At 32.9% G+C, this 20,207-nt stretch overlaps 2 protein-coding genes across 2 annotated transcripts; both read right to left on the bottom strand.

Moving 5' to 3' along the window:
- On the bottom strand, positions 1-16,388 carry LOC131841595 (lysophosphatidylserine lipase ABHD12-like). The gene is made up of 10 exons (XM_059189916.1): positions 16,069-16,388; positions 14,638-14,756; positions 13,311-13,424; positions 12,185-12,325; positions 8,798-8,890; positions 7,685-7,822; positions 5,736-5,890; positions 4,221-4,388; positions 3,267-3,394; positions 1-2,484 (listed from the first exon to the last, which is right to left on the bottom strand). The coding sequence occupies exons 1-10, from the start codon at positions 16,116-16,118 to the stop codon at positions 2,460-2,462; spliced, it is 1,131 nt and encodes a 376-aa protein (XP_059045899.1). The 5' UTR covers positions 16,119-16,388; the 3' UTR covers positions 1-2,459.
- A 1,293-nt stretch (positions 16,389-17,681) lies between these two features.
- On the bottom strand, positions 17,682-18,596 carry LOC131841573 (uncharacterized; the record flags this gene model as incomplete). The annotated part of the gene is made up of 1 exon (XM_059189892.1): positions 17,682-18,596. A coding segment is annotated over exon 1 (915 nt), but the record flags the coding sequence as incomplete, so codon positions are not given.
- Positions 18,597-20,207: the final 1,611 nt, after the last annotated feature.

Below are 20,207 nucleotides of genomic sequence, written 5' to 3'. Positions count from 1 at the left end.
CATCTTATTATTCTTATCATTATTAACTTGAGTATTAATGTTAGTGTAAAGATTTCACTGTCAGATTGAATAACCAATTCAATCTGACAATGAAATCTTAACTGTGTTAATTACATTTTAAATCTTGTGCAACTTTATTATAATTTAAAGCTCACAGTTACAACCTTAGTCAATATATGGAATGTTACAATATAAAGTATATATATATACATAATTATAAAATGCGTTTTAATAGTCACGAATAGGAATATATCACTGCGCAAGGCACTTTAAAACACAACTTTAGCTATAAGGTATTAAAGTACACATTGGAATGTACGCTGCAGCCGCTCTTTTCAAATCTAAGTACTTAGTATTGAGTATAATAAAAAAAGAGCGAAGTTTACAGAAAATATAGTAGAATAGTATTTTAAAGACAATGTGAGCAAAGGTGGACTTATCCCTATTGTAATTATAATAAAATGTTGTGTATAAGAAGCATTTGTGATGAAGCATATAGCCTACTTTATATTTCGGTCAAAAATGGTCAATTTGTAAAAGTTAGTAAAACATAAATGAGTGATATAATAAAATACACGAATAAATATAAGAATAATATACCGGGACAGAACCATCCAGTCTAAAGTTAAACAGTTTGTTTTTTTATAGCATAAAGGACAAATGAGCTTGCGGATCACCTGATGATAAGTGATTACCGCTGCCTATTAGCACCCGCAAGATTTTGAAATTGCAAATGCGTTGCTGGCCTTTTAAGAAGGAATAAGCTTTTTTCTTGATTTCACTATCGTATTGGTTCGGAAATATCAATTTTGGAAGGTGATTCCACAATGTGGTTGTGCGTGGCAGAAAGTTTCCAGAAAACCGCACTATGGAGGACCGCCATTCATCCAGATTATCAGGATGGTATTTTAGTTTCTGGTTGGTAAACTGATATAAATACTTAAATACATTTAAAAACATCCAGACCAATAATAGCACCAATCATACTTATGGATACAAATATTAGTGCGAGGAATCGAACCAGCGACCGTCGGAACTAAAAAAAAATTATCCAATATGAATTTTAACCGGCGTTATTTGTCATTATTATTTGAAATATATATGAAGTAATTATTATTAACTAAATATATGTAAAATAGTAAATTAAATAAATAATAATGTCATATTTTGTTATTTACAATATCAACTATAGTTTGTTTTTTAATCCCGAAGACTAAATTTTACCATGTATATAATTGTACACTAATGCGGGGTAGTGGTGTACCTGTGATACCGATTTGTTTAATCGGAAATTTTTATTTTAACATATTAGTTTTAAAGCTTTACATGACTTTTCTACAACAAATTTTAAAAATTTACGTACATATACTAATGTTTCAATTACTGTCGTTGTATTATATAACATAAATAGTACACGTTTGTAGTTTCCGTATATATAGTAATTTTTACAATATTAAATAAACACTCAAACATTATTTCTGAGTATCCTATAAAAATGGGTAATTCATATTTCCGATAGTGCCACATCCCTATTTAAAAATAGCAAATACCTGGCAACATTGGTAATATCAAATTTGTCTACGGGATTAAAAAACAGACCAGAGACTACATTTGTGAGTACAGAGTAATGTAAACAAACGTTTGAACTTATTAATAAGAACAGAACCTGCTGCTTACAAATAAATATATTTAAATTTAATATAGAACATTGGAATCGAACCTGCCCTATGTGGTTCTGAAAGTAATCTTAAAATTACCCACTGCTACGCTACACCTATATAACATATGTTCGATAAATTTTATCGAAAAAACGGAGTAACTAAATATTAGATACTAAATAAGTAAATAATAATAAGTTATACACTTATAAAATTATTACATACAAAACCCTCCTGTTCATACAGACAGATAGACAAACAATTTCAATGGAATATATGTATGAACTTAATAAATACAGAGTTAATCGTAAATGGTACTAAAACAAAACCCATTTTTTTTAATATCTCAAGGCAATTGACACAGCGCCATCTAGTCTCAAACGTAGTAGAGCTTGTATTATGGACACTGGACAACTGTAATGTAATTATTATACACAACTTCCAGGCCGATACAAACAATCATATTCATGAAGACAAGTGTTTGTACCGTGCGAGGAATCGAACCCGCAATATATTTGTGAATACTATCACTGGTTTTTGGTTTGATATACCCTTTACAATTAACACTTTTCACGTATTATTTGTATTCCCATAACATTGATAGTGACACATTTAAACAATCAAAATGACTTTACAAAATTGTAGTTCTTATGTATAAGAGAATAGGGTTACTTTTATTGTACCAGTAGTTGTGACGTCATTTATTTATAAAAATAGCTAATATATGGCCTTGGACGGTAGTATACGTGCGCTAATAATATATTACGTCATTAAAAGTTATTGCGTTGCATCCCTAATGAGTTATCGATGACCATTGACAAATTCCCTGAAACAATTTTTTTAAATTTTAAGTCCATCATTTTTTTATGTAACTGGAATACCAAATGGCAAAAAACCAGACCAGTCAAGTAAAGCCAGGAGACATGAACAGTATAAAAGCATTATGTAACGCCCCTGCTATATGTCATGTATATATTCCTAATTAAGTTTCAGACCTCCCATACCCTGTAATTTCAACGCTATATCTTACTCTTCATCCGAAATACAGGCATGAGTAGATTAATTATCAGCTCTCACACCCGCACCACTATTCTCACTCGCAGTCATAGTTTAATGCTCGCATGACGCCAGCATGTGCGCTAGAGACGACATAATGCTGTCTCTTTCCCACATCTACTACATCATGCATCTATCTAACAGAGCAACACGCAAGTTCCTTGCTCGTTCTTCTTGGGATGAGACTAGTTTTGGAATGAGCGGTCGATTAAATAAAGAAGTATGACTATTCAACTGTGCTTTAATTAAGTTTATTTGAATAAAGAATTTCCTATTCTATTCTTGCCTCTACATTGGCATTAAGGATTTTGTTTGCCTTTTTGTGTGAAAGTATTAGTTTTACTATTTCGTTCATCAAGGTTTTGAACAATTATTTAAACATTAACGAATTTTGAAAAATATCGGGAAAATTTCTTGCATATTTTTCTATAAAACTACCATTCATAAGCGTTTAACGCTAAATAGACTAATATAATCTTCTCTCTGGTAATTATGATGATGTGATGATGATCAAGATTATGATGATGAAGTGATGGTGATGTTGATACTCACCCTACCACTTCTGGCAGGTCACCACCGTGACATATCCATGTATGACCGAGGTTTTCTTTCTTGTCATACTCGTGAAGCTTCACAGTCGCCCCGCCTTCAGAGCGAGATGCCAATAGAGATTTATATAGCTGGAAAAGAGACAGTTGCACCGTGTCATTCTAGGATGAAGTTAGTTTATTTTGAGTTGTTGTCGCCCATCTTATCAATCAAATATGCAAATATGTATATTGTATTGTATTCTTATGCAATTATCTTGAATAATTTATATGTTAAATTGCTATTTGCCAAGATGGCCTATCTGATTTGACTTCATGCTCATTTTATTATACTCTCCGGACGTCCTCCAGGGGCTATCTATAGAGAGTTACCTTGCGTCCTACTATGACGGGCACGACCAGGTCGTCGCGCGCGTGCAGCAGCAGGGCAGGGTGTTTCGTTGTATTATGTTGTATTATAATCTTACAAAAACATGTGTGAGGTGTAATAGATGTCAATAATATTTCAGGTATTATTACCTATCTATATAAAATCAAATCAAAATATGTCAAATCTACCGTCAGTACGGAGTGTTTTCAAGCTAAGAACTGGCAAGAAATTCACCTCTTCATCTTTTCAAATGAGCTTGTATATTTACAAAAATACAAATTCATTTTTAATTTCAAATTAGGGAGATTATATGACCATATTTTGTATTGTTGAGAAAAGGAAATATATAATAATATCTGCTCAATAGAAAAGTATGAGGCGTACCTTGCGTCCTACTATGACGGGCACGACCAGGTCGTCGCGCGCGTGCAGCAGCAGCACGGGCAGCCTCCGGACGTCCTCCAGGGGCTATCTATAGAGAGTTACCTTGCGTCCTACTATGACGGGCACGACCAGGTCGTCGCGCGCGTGCAGCAGCAGCACGGGCAGCCTCCGGACGTCCTCCAGGGGCTATCTATAGAGAGTTACCTTGCGTCCTACTATGACGGGCACGACCAGGTCGTCGCGCGCGTGCAGCAGCAGCACGGGCAGCCTCCGGGCGTCCTCCAGGTGTTCGTCGGTCCTGAAGGCCGGCTCGGCCGCGCGACGGAACGGCGCACAGAACGACGCCTCGTGGTACGGCAGCCACCGCACCAACTGACACACGTACACATTCTCTTATATCATTTTAATTTTTATAATATTTAACTGTTTTATTTTCCAGTCATATTTAAGATTTATAAATTAGTATCTACTCGCCCCGGCTTCGCACGGGTGTACATGTATTATATATATAAAACTTCCTCTGGAATCACTCTATGTATTAAAAAAAACCGCTACAAAATCCGTTGAGTAATTTTAAAGATTTAAGCACACATAGGGACGAACAGACAGCGATACCGACTTTATTTTATACTATGTAATGATAATGACTTTGTAATGACTAGCTGTGCCCGCGGTTTCGCCCAAATTTAATCCATAGATTAAACACTTATCGCATGATTAACGTTTCAATACATTTATCAATTTAATTTACAAGTGATAATATGGAAACATCTAGAAAAAAATGTAGTCACAGACAAGTCGACTGAATGGCAAGCTGGTTGATACAATACTATGATTATATATGTATCATGAAATTCAAATTCAAAAATCATTTATTCATGTAGGACATTTTAGCCGCTTATGAACGTCACATTTTTTACATTATAATTTTATATTTTTCCAGTTCGGTATATAGATCTAATTGAGAAGAACTGGCAAGAAACTCAATTGAATTACTTTTTTTTAAAAGCCAGTTTATTTACAATTATATTTATATAGGTGTCTATGTCTAACATTAAGTGAAAATCCAGTGCATGAACAACTATTGCCATGCACGCTCGTCGTTTAGTGAGTAATACGCTTTGCTCAGTAAATATGATTTAATATAGTAGATGTTTTTAATTTATTTAAGAGTAATTCCAATATATCCTTCTAGAAAAAAAATCCTTAAAAAAGCTTCTACATCAGAATAATACATAGGTTATATATTTTATTGAAATTTAACGAAATCACGGGCCCAGTTAAAAATATTATAAATGCGAAACTTTGGTAGTATGGATGATTGTTACTCTTTCACGCAAAAACTACTGAATTACAGTAATATACGATGGCGATTTCTATGTTGATTATCGCATGCCTGTTTATATAAACAATTACAGTATAACAAGTAAGCTTGTTATACTGTAATTGTTTATATAAAAAAACATCTATTAAAAAGAGCAACACACAAGTTTCTTGCTCATTCGTCTTGTGATGAATGTGCATTCCGAATGAGTGGTGGAATCAAAATATGACTATTCAAAAGTGCTTGTAATGAGTTTATTTGAATAAAGATTATTTCTATTTCTATTTCTATAGCTTATGCATCTGAATAACATATAGGCTATATTTTTTATTGAAATTTAATGCGAGTGAAACCGCGGGTAGAACTAGTAAGTAATAAGGAATAAAGTTTGGTACCTTGCCCAGTGGATGATATTTGACCTCATCAGCTAGGTTGTTGAAGGGTGCTTCGAGAATGAGGCCTTTGGGGGGCGGCAGCGAAGTCTGGCGCTCCAATAGTGTCCTCGACAGAGGCTCCAACTTGCCCAGCATGTGGGAGGATATACCCGTACCTGGAATCACAGCAGATTGTGGCATATGAGGTAATGCTTGGTAGCTTATATATGTGGTGTGCTATATATGCACATCTGCGCTGACGGTAATATATATATATATAGAATACGTTTTTTTTAATGGAAGGGTGCACTTGCCTGCGCTAACAGTATATATAGGTTGGTGGGGCACCAGTGGAGGGCATCGTGTACAGGTCAACCTAATATGGTAAATTGCTAACAATGTACAATATCAGGTTGCCTCTAAGCGGTTCCGCCTAGAAACCACCGTGAATAAATTCCTGGTGAATTTACCACGATGGGCTAACTAAACTGACGTCATGGTCATCTTATCATTCTCCACTGGTGCCCCATCAGCGTATACCGTTAGCGCTGGCAGGTGCATCATTCCATTATGATCCATTAAAAAAATACCTGCGCAGATCGCCATCTAGTCCTAAGATATGCAGAGCTTGTGTTTGTGGTATAAGATAACTGATAGATATACTTATGTATTTTTTAAATAGGTATATACATAATATATAATACGTAGAAACATCGAGACCAATATAAACAATCATAATATAAATGTTTGTACCGTGCGAGGACTCGAACCCGCGACCATCGGATATTAGCGGTGTAGACCGTTAGACGACCGTATCTACTAATCTGCTTGTATTAAAATATTGCTGTTATCTCATTATCATTATTTACTGACGTTATTATCTACTGGTTCATGGATGAACGAATTTTAAACAAATATTTTCGTATACAGCTATATTTGAATACTTCCGGAATTTAATGTTTATGCATAACAATATACGATCCTGTATCATCGCCAGCTACATTTTTATTTTCATTGTACAGTAGAAGATAAGATTAGAAATAACATACGATGGAAATGGCATTATTATATTATGATAAAAGTCCCTAAATAAATGTAAGAATAAAAAAGAAAAACTACGCGAGGAAGGCGTGGTTTGTGTTAATAGTACACATAACTGTTTTTTTTTATGGATGACAATGAAATGGTGCATCCGCCTGCGCTAACGGTTTACGCTGGCAGGGCACCAGCGGATGATGATAAGATGAGTATTAGGTCAGGTCAGTTAGCCCATCCTGATAAATTCACCAGGAATTGATCACGATGGTTTCCAGGGGGAACCGCGTGGAGGGCAACCTGATATTTGCTAGCAATAATATCATCAATTCACATTACTAAAAGTAATTTGCTGGAGTTTCGTAGGATGGCAGTAGGTTATTTAAGTAGTATGGAAAAGTAAGATTATTATTATTGTTATTATTTTTGTTTTTTCTTGTGTAATTAGTGTATGTATTAGTAACTAGTGTTTTATAAGTGTGTGTATATATATACAATCTTCCTAAGTGGGCATATTGGGAAACTGTAAAGCTCACTTAGTGTGACGTAAATAAATAAATAAATAAATGACTAAAATCCCTTTCCCCCACACACTACTATTGACGCAAAAAATACTTAGAATGAACTATCTGCCGAGGTTTTCTCACGAGACTACAGCGTGGGGTTTCTCAAGTAGAATATATTAAGATTTCTTAAGGTTCAGCAACGCGCACGTGACTCCCCTGATGGCACAGGCGTCCATAGGCTACGGTAACCATTTACCATCAGAAGGGCCGTATGCTTGTTTGCCACTAGTAGTATAAAAAATATATATAAAAGCGCTGTGAGGGTTTTTCGTGGTGTTATATGTTCAAACGGAATGTTTGAATCTTGTTTTTGATTCTATTTCGTTCTGTTATATAGTATTGTATTCTATTATAGTGTATGTTAGTTACCTAAGGAGTGCCCCCAAACGAACACGGCAGGTTTTAATACCGCCTTCTCGATTGTTGACTGCAACCATTCGTACACGACTAGAGCGTCTTCTACCACACCGTTTTCTGAAGGCATCACTTTTGTCGAATCGCCATAACCTAAAAGAAATCATAACATAGCATAAAATAAAGTCGCTACAGCTGCCTATGTATACGTATATCTTTTAAACTATGCAACCGATGTTGAAGCGGTTTTTTTAATAGATAGAATAATTCTAGAGGAAGATTTATATATATATATATATATAATACATGTACATCCGTGCGAAGCCGGGGCGAGTAGCTAGTACTATTTATAATCCAATAGTTATAGTATGCAGCTAATCTTATTAATATTATAAACGCGAAAGTTTGTGAGTATAGATGTATGTTTGTTACTTTTTCAAACTACAGTAATATAGTTAATAATATATTTTAAAATACCTCAGAATAACATATAGGCTTTAAATTTTATGCGGGTGAAACAGCTAGTTTATAAACATTTAAGCATATTTCTATCTTGCGACTAGATATCTTCTGGGTAAGCGCGTTACATCCTAGGTCTTGCCATCATTTACCATCAGATGAGGAAAGACAAAGCGCAATCCCATTATTAATAAAAAAAATACATAGAAATACATAAATACTTTTTGTAAATACATACATAATATATATAGAATACACCCAGACCTATACCAACAATCATACTTACGAATACAAATGTTTGCATCGTGCTAGGAATTGAACCCGCAACCATCGGAAATAGGCAATATGCTTAACTGCTAGACCTTATGAACTTTGGACTTATTAACCTGAAGTGGAAACCAGAAGCGTAAATCGCATTAAGGAAGAATTAACCCCGGCTCTTCCAGGGGAACATCCGACGATCCGGGTATATGTAAGTAATGTTTGATCTATATCTTTCCAAAAAGACTGGCGTGTATGATCGTCTTACATAGGCTGGATCTCCTAAAGTGTCATCGGTTCTACCGAATTGATACAGACAGATTATAATTGGACATAAAGCGGTGTGCTACTCCGACTACCGAGGCTGTCAAAACTCAAGGAGCAAACCATAGACTAGAAAAAACTCACCTCTATAATCAAAAGCTATAGTGTGATAATCCATTCGCTGAAAGAACTTGTACAGTGCCAGCCTATGAGAAGTCGCGCGCGAATTGGAGTTACCTGTAAATAAATAATAGAAATAGAAATAGAAATAATCTTTATTCAAATAAACTCATTACAAGCACTTTTGAATAGTCATATTTTGATTCTACCACTCATTCGGAATGCAGATTCATCACAAGAAGAATGAGCAAGAAACTTGTGTGTTGTTCTTTTTAATAGATGTTTTTTTTATATAAATAATTACAGTATAACAAGTAAGAGGCATGCGATAATCAACATAGAAGTCGCTACGCACTCATTATTAATGTAATCAGATAATATTGTCAGTGCTATGGATTTAAAGTTTTTCTATAAAAACATTATTATCGTTAACGAATTCTTCAATTTTATAGTAAGCTTTTTTGCAAAGGAACTGTTTTATTTGACATTTAAATCTTTTTTCTTGCAGATTTATAACAGACTCTGGTATTTTATTGTAAAACCTTACGCAATTGCCATAAAACGAATTACTAACTTTAGCCAAACGACATTTAGGTAAAATCAGTTTGTTATTGTTACGTAAGCTTTTATTAGTGCAATCACTAACTCTTTTGAAACTGTCTATATTCCTTCTGGCATAGATGATATTTTCATAAATGTATTGAGAAGCAACGGTGAGGATATTTGATTCCTTAAAACACTCTCGCAATGACTCCCTGGAACCCATACCATAAATGGAGCGAATGGCCCTCTTTTGTAAAGTAAATATTGTATTTATATCAGCTGCTTTGCCCCATAACAAAATACCATACGACATAATGCTATGGAAATAGCTAAAATAGACAAGTTTAGCCGTTGCCACGTCTGTTAATTGTCTAATTCTTCTTACCGCATAAGCGGCAGAACTAAGTCGACTCGCCAATTTAGTAATATGAGCACCCCATTGCAACTTGGAATCTAATGTGATACCTAGAAATACAGTATCGTCAACAAAATTAATAGATTTATTGTCCAATACGATTTTTGAATCTACCGGCCTTACATTGGGGAGAGTAAATTTGATACATTTAGTTTTATTTGCATTTATTAGCATATTATTTGCCGTAAACCATTTTAAAACATAAGAGAGAGAACCGTTTACTTCGTCCATATCATCAATATGTCGATTGACTTTGAATACTAATGAAGTATCATCAGCAAACAGAACTATGTCAGCTATCTTTTCTACCATATAAGGAAGATCGTTTATGTAAACTAAAAATAAGAAAGGACCCAGAATAGAGCCCTGTGGAACACCCATTTTAATACTAGTTCCCTCAGACTTTACACCATTTATTTCAACAACTTGCATTATATTATTTAGATAGGATTTCATCATGCATAGTGCTTCATATCTAATACCGTAATGTTCTAATTTGAGTAAGAGTGTTTCATGATCAACGCAATCAAATGCTTTTGAGAGGTCACAGAATACACCGATAGCATCCTGAGACCTCTCCCATAAATCCCTCTCAAATAAATAAATATTTAATAACTATTTTTTTATTTGTGTACATATTTACAAAAAAAATTATCTAAATATTTACTACCACATTACTACCCAGCACAATTAACACAGCGCCATCTAGTCCCAAGCTAAGCAAAACTTATGTTATGGGTACTACACAACTCATATAAATACATAGATTTTTTTGTAAAAACATACATAATATACGTAGAAAACATTCAGACCAATACAAACAATCATACTCATGAATTCAAATGTTTGTATCGTGCAAGAAATCGAACCCGCGACTATCGGAACTAAAATGCCCTGCTAAATCGCTAGACCACAGAGGGTAATCTCTAATTTTACAACAACAATTCTTTCTTCAAATTAGAAATTATCTAGAAATTTTTATTTTTAAACTGTCTTATTAATTATTCATATAGTTAACCGTTAACAGCTAACAAAGTCACGAGAGGTAAATGCCTTTAACTATACAAAGAAATAAAATTGGAGTGTCTGTTTGTAATTTCAAATTAACAGATTTTTACTAATTCACATGAATGTATATACGGAACTCACATAAAAAAAAGTCTGTCTGTCTGATAGTTTGTTCTTGCTAATCTCTGAAACGGCTATAACGATTATGGTTGTACTTTCACTCGTAAATAGCTGATATTATAAAGAGTAATTTAAGCTACGTTTATTTAAGAAAAAATATTAATATTTAATAAATAAAAGTCAAATTCCACGCGAATGAAGTCGCAAATAACAATTATTCTTTGTTTGTAATTAATTATTGTTATTATTATAATATATTAATAACAACAATACATCGCGAGGTAAGCCGCGTGCTACAGCTAGTATGTCTTTCATGTGTCACACGTTCTATCATGATTTCAACGAATTAATTAATAAGAAAATGCGCTGTGACCCCGCCGATAGCCCTAGGTGTTGAGACTATCGACAGGTTATGGCCCCAGTCATCGAACAATCACATGTGCTTACCAGAACATAGGTGGTGAGGTATTATTAATAACCTAGCTGTTCCCGCAACTGCGTCCGCTTGGAATTTAACTTTATTTTTATAAAATAAAAAATAACCATAGTATAAAGTTACTCCTTATTACATCACCTACCTGCCAAAAAAAAATTACGTCAAAATCGGTCTAGCCATTTCAGAGATTAGCCGGAACAAACAGACAGACAAAAATTGTAAAATATGTTATTTTGGTGTATGTACCGTATTTATATTCATATGTATGTAGTAAAAAACGGTTATTTCAATATTACAAACAGACACTCCAATTTTATTTATATGTATAGATAATTATTGACCTATCAAGTGGACCTTAACAAATTCCCTGAAGAAAATCCCATTCCAACAGCATTCCAGGTTATGGCAGGTAGTTGAAATACTAAGTAACTAAGTGTGACTATTCTTACACATTTGTATTCATGAGTATGGTTGTTTGTATCGGTTTTTTATGTATAATATGTATGTATTTACAAAAAAAAAAAAAAAAAAAAATATCTATGTATTTGTATCAGTTATCTAGTACTCATAACACAAGCTTTAGCTAACTTAACTTGGGTCTAGATGGCGCTGTGTGAATTGTCCTGAGATTATTATTATTTTCACTGTTGTCTCATTTTATCAGCTTCTGCTGGTTTTTTACGCTCTGTGGCGTATTAGGTGATTAGGTATGATATCTGAGGATGAGAGGACTATCGATATTATAAAAACTTTTTCCTATTTCCAGATTCTTGTTACTTCTTCTTTTAACTCTGCAAATTTGTTTATTTTTTCAACAATCGTCTTCTGGACATTTTGTGTAATAGGAACTGCAATTATTATTATTATTATTAAAAAAAAAGTATGTTACCATGACAATACATCATGATTGGAGTTTGGGAGTTGACCAGTTCATCATCCAGCAATTTGTTCAGCTTATCTTTATCCACGTTGCCTTCAAACTTGTTTTTAAGTCTCTCGTATACTGATTTTGGTAATATATGCCATATTCCTGTAAACATAAAGTAGATTATTATAATTTAATATTTACCATTCTAAATAATTAAATATTTTATTATTTTCTACTTATACCAATACTCAAGGCATATATAAAATAGGCCAATATTATTATAATATCAAGTTGCCTAAAATAAAAATACATTATTATTACTATTAAAAAAGTAACCAACGAAAAGACAAGTCTGATTTTAGTTTATTATTCTGACTCAAAAGAGCGTGAGTTGATAGTTAGTATCTGGCATATAGTAACAACATTATAATTACTTAATTTTTTCATCCCCTCGAGAACTTACAGAACACGACTAAGACCCAAACCAGAGCAGCGGTTACAAGATGACGGATAGACATACTTTTATACTATATAATAGATATTATATACTATAAAATAGATAAATATTATATCCAGAATAAACTCTGACTAATACAAACAACTTAATATAACAACAATATTTTCAATGATTTCGTAGGTCTAGCCATTTAGCACACAGCTTTCCAGATGGTCACAGGTTCGATTAACACGGTACAAACATTCGTATTCATGAGTATTGTTGTATCATCTGGGTATTTTCTATGAGTATTACATATATATTTATAAAGAAAACTGTATCTAAGTATTTGTATCCGTTGGCTAGTATCCATAGCACAAGCTCTGCTTAAATTTGGATTTGAGGGCGTTGTGTGAGTTGTCCAGGGTTGTTATTATTATTTGGGGATCAAATCTGTGACCATTAAGAAATAAAGCTGACCCACTAGACTAGATCGCTATGTGACCATAAAAAAATATTTACTAACCCACTAGACAACCTCATATAGTGTGAATTAGTCACACACATTTAGATTTTAGCCATACTGTTAACAAATCTAATAAAAAAGTTTTAGTCTCAAGCCGTACCGATTTTTTCGATACGTGTTTTTTTTAAAGCACACTGAACAAACGAATAAACTTTTATTATTTTAAATCATTAAAATATGCATACCAATTCGTATTGGGCAATTATCAACTTTCGAGTGGTACTCGATGGTGAAATTTCGTCCACCATCAATCCCATTGGACGATGGTTCTTCAAAGTCTGTGTATAATGGCCATTGAACTGAAAAATAATATTCACTTTATGGGCCTTTTGGGGCCATGGAACTAATACTAAGTAGTTCGCAAAAGAACTAATTCTGAACAACACTTCCAAAGACAAGCCACACAACCAGATCTCTGTTCCCTCGCTCTTTAGTTCATTAAAAAAAAATTGGTATAATATATTATATGTTATGTATTTAGAGAAGTATTGATAAAATTATAGGAACACACATTTGAGGCTTAAACACAACATATCAAGTAATTTAGGTAAATTAAAAAAAAAACAAGAATATTCATAGACATTAAGTTTGAGCAAATATTCTCTGAATCACAAACTAGAAAAAACTAGTTCAAGAAAAGTTGTAAGCTAAATTGAATGATCTGAGGGTTGCCAAGAGCATCTCATAATAACAGCACTATTGCTAAAATTAATAATAACAAAAAAATGTACTAGAAGAGTTTCTGACCAGTTCTTCTCAACTGAAGTAGCCAGCCAAAGACGGTATAGTATGGTAAAGTTATGTTAACAAATGATTTTGAGTTTGAGGTTCATAGAAGTGATGCATACCATTTACCACCATGAAACTGACTGTTTTCACTTCTGTTGACTATTCCAATTACATAAAAAAATATTTGTTTTTTGATTAAAAGAAGGATGTGCACACACCCCACATATGGAAGTGTCCCTAGCGCCTACTGGTTCTTGCTCTATGGTATTTGTTGGCAAGAAGGAAGCAGGCATTGGAATGGTCCTTGTGTGTGGGTTCATGCCTATCAAACCCGTCTGAATATGAGATAACATGTCCAAAGATCTTTCAGTTTTATTGATGGTTTTCTTAAACCCCCAGGTTTATCTTTTTGTAATAAGGCCGGTACTGTTTGTAAGGACTGGTCTACTCTAATCACTACCACTGTTTTAATCGTATTATGTACTTAATATCTATATATATATATAATAGATGTTAATAAATTGGTGACAGTTAGTGGTTTATATTTGCATGTTTCAAATTGGAAATGCAAAATTACAATGATTATTTAAAAGAGCAACACACACTTTTTTTTCAAACACACATTTCTTACTTGTACTTCTTGTGATGAGACAGCTTTCCGAATAAGCAGTAGATTCAAAGAATGATAACTATGACTATTCAAAAGTGCTTAAATTAAGTATATTTTAACAAATGATTTTCTATTCTATTCCCTATTAGCTTGTTCTAATATCAAACACTTACCAAAATTAAGAAAAACTAAGTTACGTCTGAATGTCTTAGAGTATCTGAATATCATAGGCACCATGGCTACATGGAACACAAACAATGCAATTGCTACTGTAGTGCCAAGAAGGAATGTTCTGGAACAAAATAAAAAAAGTTAACAAATAGTGTTCCAGATGAGAGGCAAAACCAAAGGAATAGAGTTCAAATTACATTACATTAAAAGATAGTAACAATTAGACTATATATGTCATACATATAATTATTATTATGTATCAGTGTCCTTGTTAATTGTTTTATCACATCACAATATCTTTATTCATGTAGGTCTAGTACAGACAATTATGATAAGTCAAATCTACTATTTGACTGGAATATAGTTTGAACGACAAAAACTCAGCTCTTATTCTTTTTATTAATAATTTAAGAGCCACTCTTTTGTCTGTGGAACTCTTGCCATTTCCATCAATTTTCTACTAATCTCTTTAAATATTAAAGCTTAAGTTTAGGATCAATTCAGTGTCAACAACATAATGCTATTAAAAGAGTTTCAATAAACAAAAATAACCAAATCCATATAATAAATAGAATTTTTAAAATTAACATATACATCTGACTGAGGTTTTTATATAATTACTGTAGACAAGTATGAATATTATATAAGATGTGTGGATAAAAATTACAAGTATTTAACATAGTGATCACATGCTCTTGTGTCTTCAACTAGCCAGGCATACAAGTATCTTTAATATACATAGAGAATTTTTATTAAAATTGCCTATCATTTTGAAATTAAAAACTTACTTCTCAAAACAAATACAAACATTCCAACTGTTCCACTAAGAGGTCAGTTTGTGTATTCATGTATAAAGGGGTTGAAATAATGGGGTGAAATATTAGGGTAAAAATTTATAATAGGTAGGTGAAGATTAAATAAGAACTAAATTATGCATCACCATTTTAGGACTAAAATTTAAATAGAATAAAGTATATGCACTATTTTATTTTGAATATGGCAAAAAAATAAATAAATACTATTGTTTGTTAGTGTTTAATTGTTTAGTACCTATGAGTATATTTCAATAAAAAATATTGGTATCTCTTTGTTTGTAAATGAATAAATGTATAAAGTCCACTGATAGCAGGGAAAGTCATAGTCTATGTAATATATTAAAAAAAACATTAAATATACAATTTATTAGTACCCTGACCAAAAAAGTAGAGTCAATTTAGCATATCCATTAACCACATATAAATCAATAAAAAAATATTTTACATAATACTTTTATTTGATAGAATCTTACATAAGAACTTTCATATTTTGAAGCATTGTTTACATTGTTACATCATAAAACCTCCTGTATATCCTTTACGATAAAACATAATAATTTAACATATATGTTAAAGAAATATACACACAACTTTTGTAAATAAAAAAAGAAAACTTACCCCGCAATATACAAAGGCACACAGATCATTATTCCCTTATAGTAAACCATTTTTAATAAATGCACACAGTGCACACTGGACTTTCACATAGAGATTCAAATTCACAAACAAAAATCACGAATACGTTTATGTGGTATCAAAATTAAATGAGAAATGAAACTTGTACACTCGTATTTTTGTAATAAACTCAATATGATAAAAATAACCGTCGGTCAGACATAAACTAACATTCTTTTGTGTGTAATGCGTCCATTTATCGATCGACGGAAACTTTAAAACTTAGTACACAAAGTTAAAAGCGATTATCGCATTCTGCAATGATATGGAAATCAAATGAAATCTTTGAACTTTTGACGTTTCATGTGACGATTTATGCGTGCGCCTATTACACGATAGTTTGCTGTCAGTTTTGCCACTGTCATTCAAATAAACCCGAAAAGTGGAGCGTGTAAGACCTCACGATCACTTCGTTTTATTATAATTCGGATTTATATGTTATAGTACCTTTATTTTATCTTAATATAGATTAATATACCGCCAACATACAAGGTCACAACGTCATTCGCCGAGCCCTTTAAAATACTCGATTCGATAGCGAGTGATTCAATTATAATCGCTCGAAATGATACGACTATTGATATAGAAAGCGAAAAGATTCGATTACCATATTCACACGAAGAGATATAAAAGAACCCTTTTGTTTAGAATATACTTATTACATTATGTACTGAATACACAAATGACCCAATCACAACCTAAGCCTGTAAAAATGAATATCTAATTAAAAGAAAATAAACATAAATTGAAACAGCAGAAGTTAAAGGAAGCTTCCTTTAACTTCTGCTGTAATGTGACTCTGTCTGTAGGTTGTATGTCGTAAAACTTTTTTTTCGGACTATGCCAATTAGCCTCAAAATCGACCCCAGCTGATCTTTACCTCTACCTAAAATTATATCAATCTTTCTTGACCTTTAAACAGGTTGATAAATATTTGGGTCCTGGTAGAGTTCGCTGTGAAACGACGATACATTAGTTAATTACTCCCGTTGTACTTTCAGACTGAGTACACATCTACCTAGATAAATATTAGGGGTTGTAGTTATCTAAGATTCTATATAATTAGGCAAGAAATTTATATCTTTTTTTGTGCAAAAACCTATTTAATATAGCACATTAGAGATCCAAATAGTTTACAAGGTTAAAGTACTTTTTATATTTTATAAAGAGTGTGATTTAATAAACATACTTTGATTCTTTTCTATTACTCGTTGAATTACTATTAAGAACAGGAAGAAGCCGCTAATATAGGTATATCTGGAGGAAAGGGGTTTATTAGTAATGTAGACCGATGACCTAATTACCAACAATGTACCATGTCAGGTTGACCACCACGCGGTTCCCCCTGGACCATCATGATAAATTCATTGTGAATTTGGTGGGCTAACTGACCTAACCTCAAGCTCTTACTATCATTCTTTACTGGTGCTCCGCCAGTATACTGCTAGCGCAGGCAGATGTAATCCCTTATCATCTATTAAAAAAGAGATAGGTATATCTACCAAACTAATAATTAAATAAAACAATAAAATATAATGTATATCATTTTGTATAATTCTATAAAGTTTATTTCCTTTGCGTACTATTTTTATTCGTCTATCTAGTAGTATAGATTTCCCTGTCTCCTTATCGAAGACTTTTAACTTGGGATCAGTGTTGCATCGAATTTCAATTCTTTCTTTTGTAATTATTTCATTTTGTAAACCAGCGGCCGCCATTATATTTTGCACACTTGGCGCCCAAAAATGATATTTACCATACAACTGAGCATAATCGGCTATTACACTACCAATAAGGTTAGCAGAGTAAGAAACTTCTAGAACAATTAAAGTTCGGTTTCCCTTCAGTTGTTTTACTAAAGATTTTCCTGGTTTAACATCAATAAAACCTGTTCTAACAACACCAAACGGTATATGAACGCTGCGAAGTAAATTATTCCTCCATTTGTTTTCAAAAATGTGTTCTTTTCTACCGAAATCAACATTGATTTCGTACGAAACGTCGTCTTTTGGCATTCCTTCATCGGACCATGTAGAGGATACAGTAGATTCTACATTGTGAACCATTACTTTCTTCGACTGGACTGTATCTGTTGAATTATTGATATGTTCGTGAGAGCTAATTAAAACTTCTTCGTTGTTCACGTATAAAACACTAATGTTCTTCACATAAAGATGCCGTTTTACTTCCGGCCAATGGTATTTCTCATACAAATTATAATAGGGTGTTGGATCTTTTAAGAATATGTCATTAGGCACTTTCCCCATTTCGACTCTGACACCTTTATTAAGATTTTCCTTTGTAATATTATAAAGACTGATTTCGGCATCACTAATCAATTTGTTATCGTACCCGGAACATTTTATATCTATATTTTTTTCATTGGACGCTATTTTAATATTTAACTTAATCTTTGCATTGCATGATTTAATTACAAACAAGCACAATATAATGATTTTAATACAAATCATTAGTATGGTCGGAAGAGTTATCGAACACTAATTATATGATCGTATGTTTTTAACTAAGTAGTAGTTATAACGAATTGCGTGGTTGCTGATAAATTATTGTTTATATTAGTCATCTATTGATTTCAATGTACTTACTGAATTTTAAGTAACACTAGCGTTTTTACCGAGGTAGTCTTTGTACAAGGACCTCTGAGAAGTGCTCCTATTTCGGTATCGAGCAGCTTGCTTTGTAACCTGTTTATTTATTTATTTATTTCAGGCTACTAATATATATACCTACCTATATTATAAATAACTTATAGACTAACATACATATGAATTAATATTATAATAAAAATGCAAAATTGTCTCTGTGGTCACGGTAGTGACAACGGCAATCTGCCACGGTAACGCCGCGCCGATACACCACCTTCATCTAATGGTCCCCCTTCATGAAGTTGGGCAGCAGGTTGGTGGGGAACCTGGCTTTGAAACTCACGGTGTGACTTGACTCCACCTGCGTCACCATTATTGTTATGTTATTTTTGGTCTTTATGTAGTCGACAATGTCCAGCTCCATGGTGGCGACTGCTTATTGCTTGTAAGGTGTGATTAGGCAGTGAAATTACAGGGTGCGAAGGCATGACATCTGAGTCCTTCGGAATGGCAACGCATTATGGGTACCAAGGGCGTGTTAAACATTTCCTATGTGACATAATATCCGTTATATTCTTCATGCACGGCGAACGATTATCACTTACCGTCAGGTGGGACTTCAGTCTGTTTGCCATTTCAATTATATAAATATGTATGTATAGGGTAGGGTTGCATAATATCTATGTGAAAAAAAAACTTTGTATCTGAAGGAGATGTAGACGGAGGAGTTCCAAATTTGGTACAGTTAATTTACATAAAGAAAGTGTAGAATTTTTTTTTTTAATAATCTAACCTGAATCTAACCTGAAATTTATGTAGGTATAACATTCTCGTTTTCGGTTTCGTTTTCGTGTCTCGTGTTTATACTCCTCCGAAATGACTTGACCGATTTTAATAAAATTTTATATGTATGTTTAGTAGATCTAAAAATAGGTTTACAACCACAGATAATATAATATTACATATTTATAACTAAGTTTTATACCGTTAACTGTTAAAAAGTTTTTTTTTCTTTTTTTTTTGACATTATTTTTTTTATTATCTGGCATTGAATACAGCCTTAAATTTTCACCCTTCTACCACCAACCCCTATTTTTTAATAGCGTTTTTAATTTATATGTCAAAACAACGTTTAACAAGTTAAATTAATAAACCAAATTATGAAACACACTATCAGGCGTTTAACTTATTCACCTATACATATACATAATGTAATAATAACGTCAAAATAATTTTAATAAATTAAAGTCCAGATTCGACCGCACACTGGTCAAATTTCGACCACTAAATCTAACACTAGAATTAAATACATTGTACTTATATAAGAATTTGTGATTGTGACCTAATTATGTATAATGTAATACTGTATTTTTTTTATAAACAAACATACTTAATCTATAAACTCTCCATTATATGTGCAAATTATAGTTTAGTTGCCCTTGGCGCGACCTATATTTATCACTATAGGGTCAAGAT

Source organism: Achroia grisella, unplaced genomic scaffold (genome assembly GCF_030625045.1).
Source record: "Achroia grisella isolate CSIRO2021 unplaced genomic scaffold, CSIRO_AGI_Agris_v1 utg1847, whole genome shotgun sequence".
NCBI classification, from domain to species: Eukaryota; Metazoa; Arthropoda; class Insecta; order Lepidoptera; family Pyralidae; genus Achroia; species Achroia grisella.
The sequence above is the reverse complement of the archived record's forward strand: the minus strand, read 5'-3'. Positions and strand labels throughout refer to the sequence as shown.

Excerpts from the sequence above, each read along its gene's own strand:
- LOC131841595 (XM_059189916.1), bottom strand. The coding sequence starts at position 16,118 with ATGGTTTACTATAAGGGAATAATGATCTGTGTGCCTTTGTATATTGCG. Across the intron at positions 13,425-14,637 it reads CTTAGTTTTTCTTAATTTTG|TTCAATGGCCATTATACACA; the intron begins GTAAGTGTTTGA and ends ATTATTTTTCAG. Across the intron at positions 5,891-7,684 it reads CGTTTGGGGGCACTCCTTAG|GTACGGGTATATCCTCCCAC; the intron begins GTAACTAACATA and ends CTGTGATTCCAG.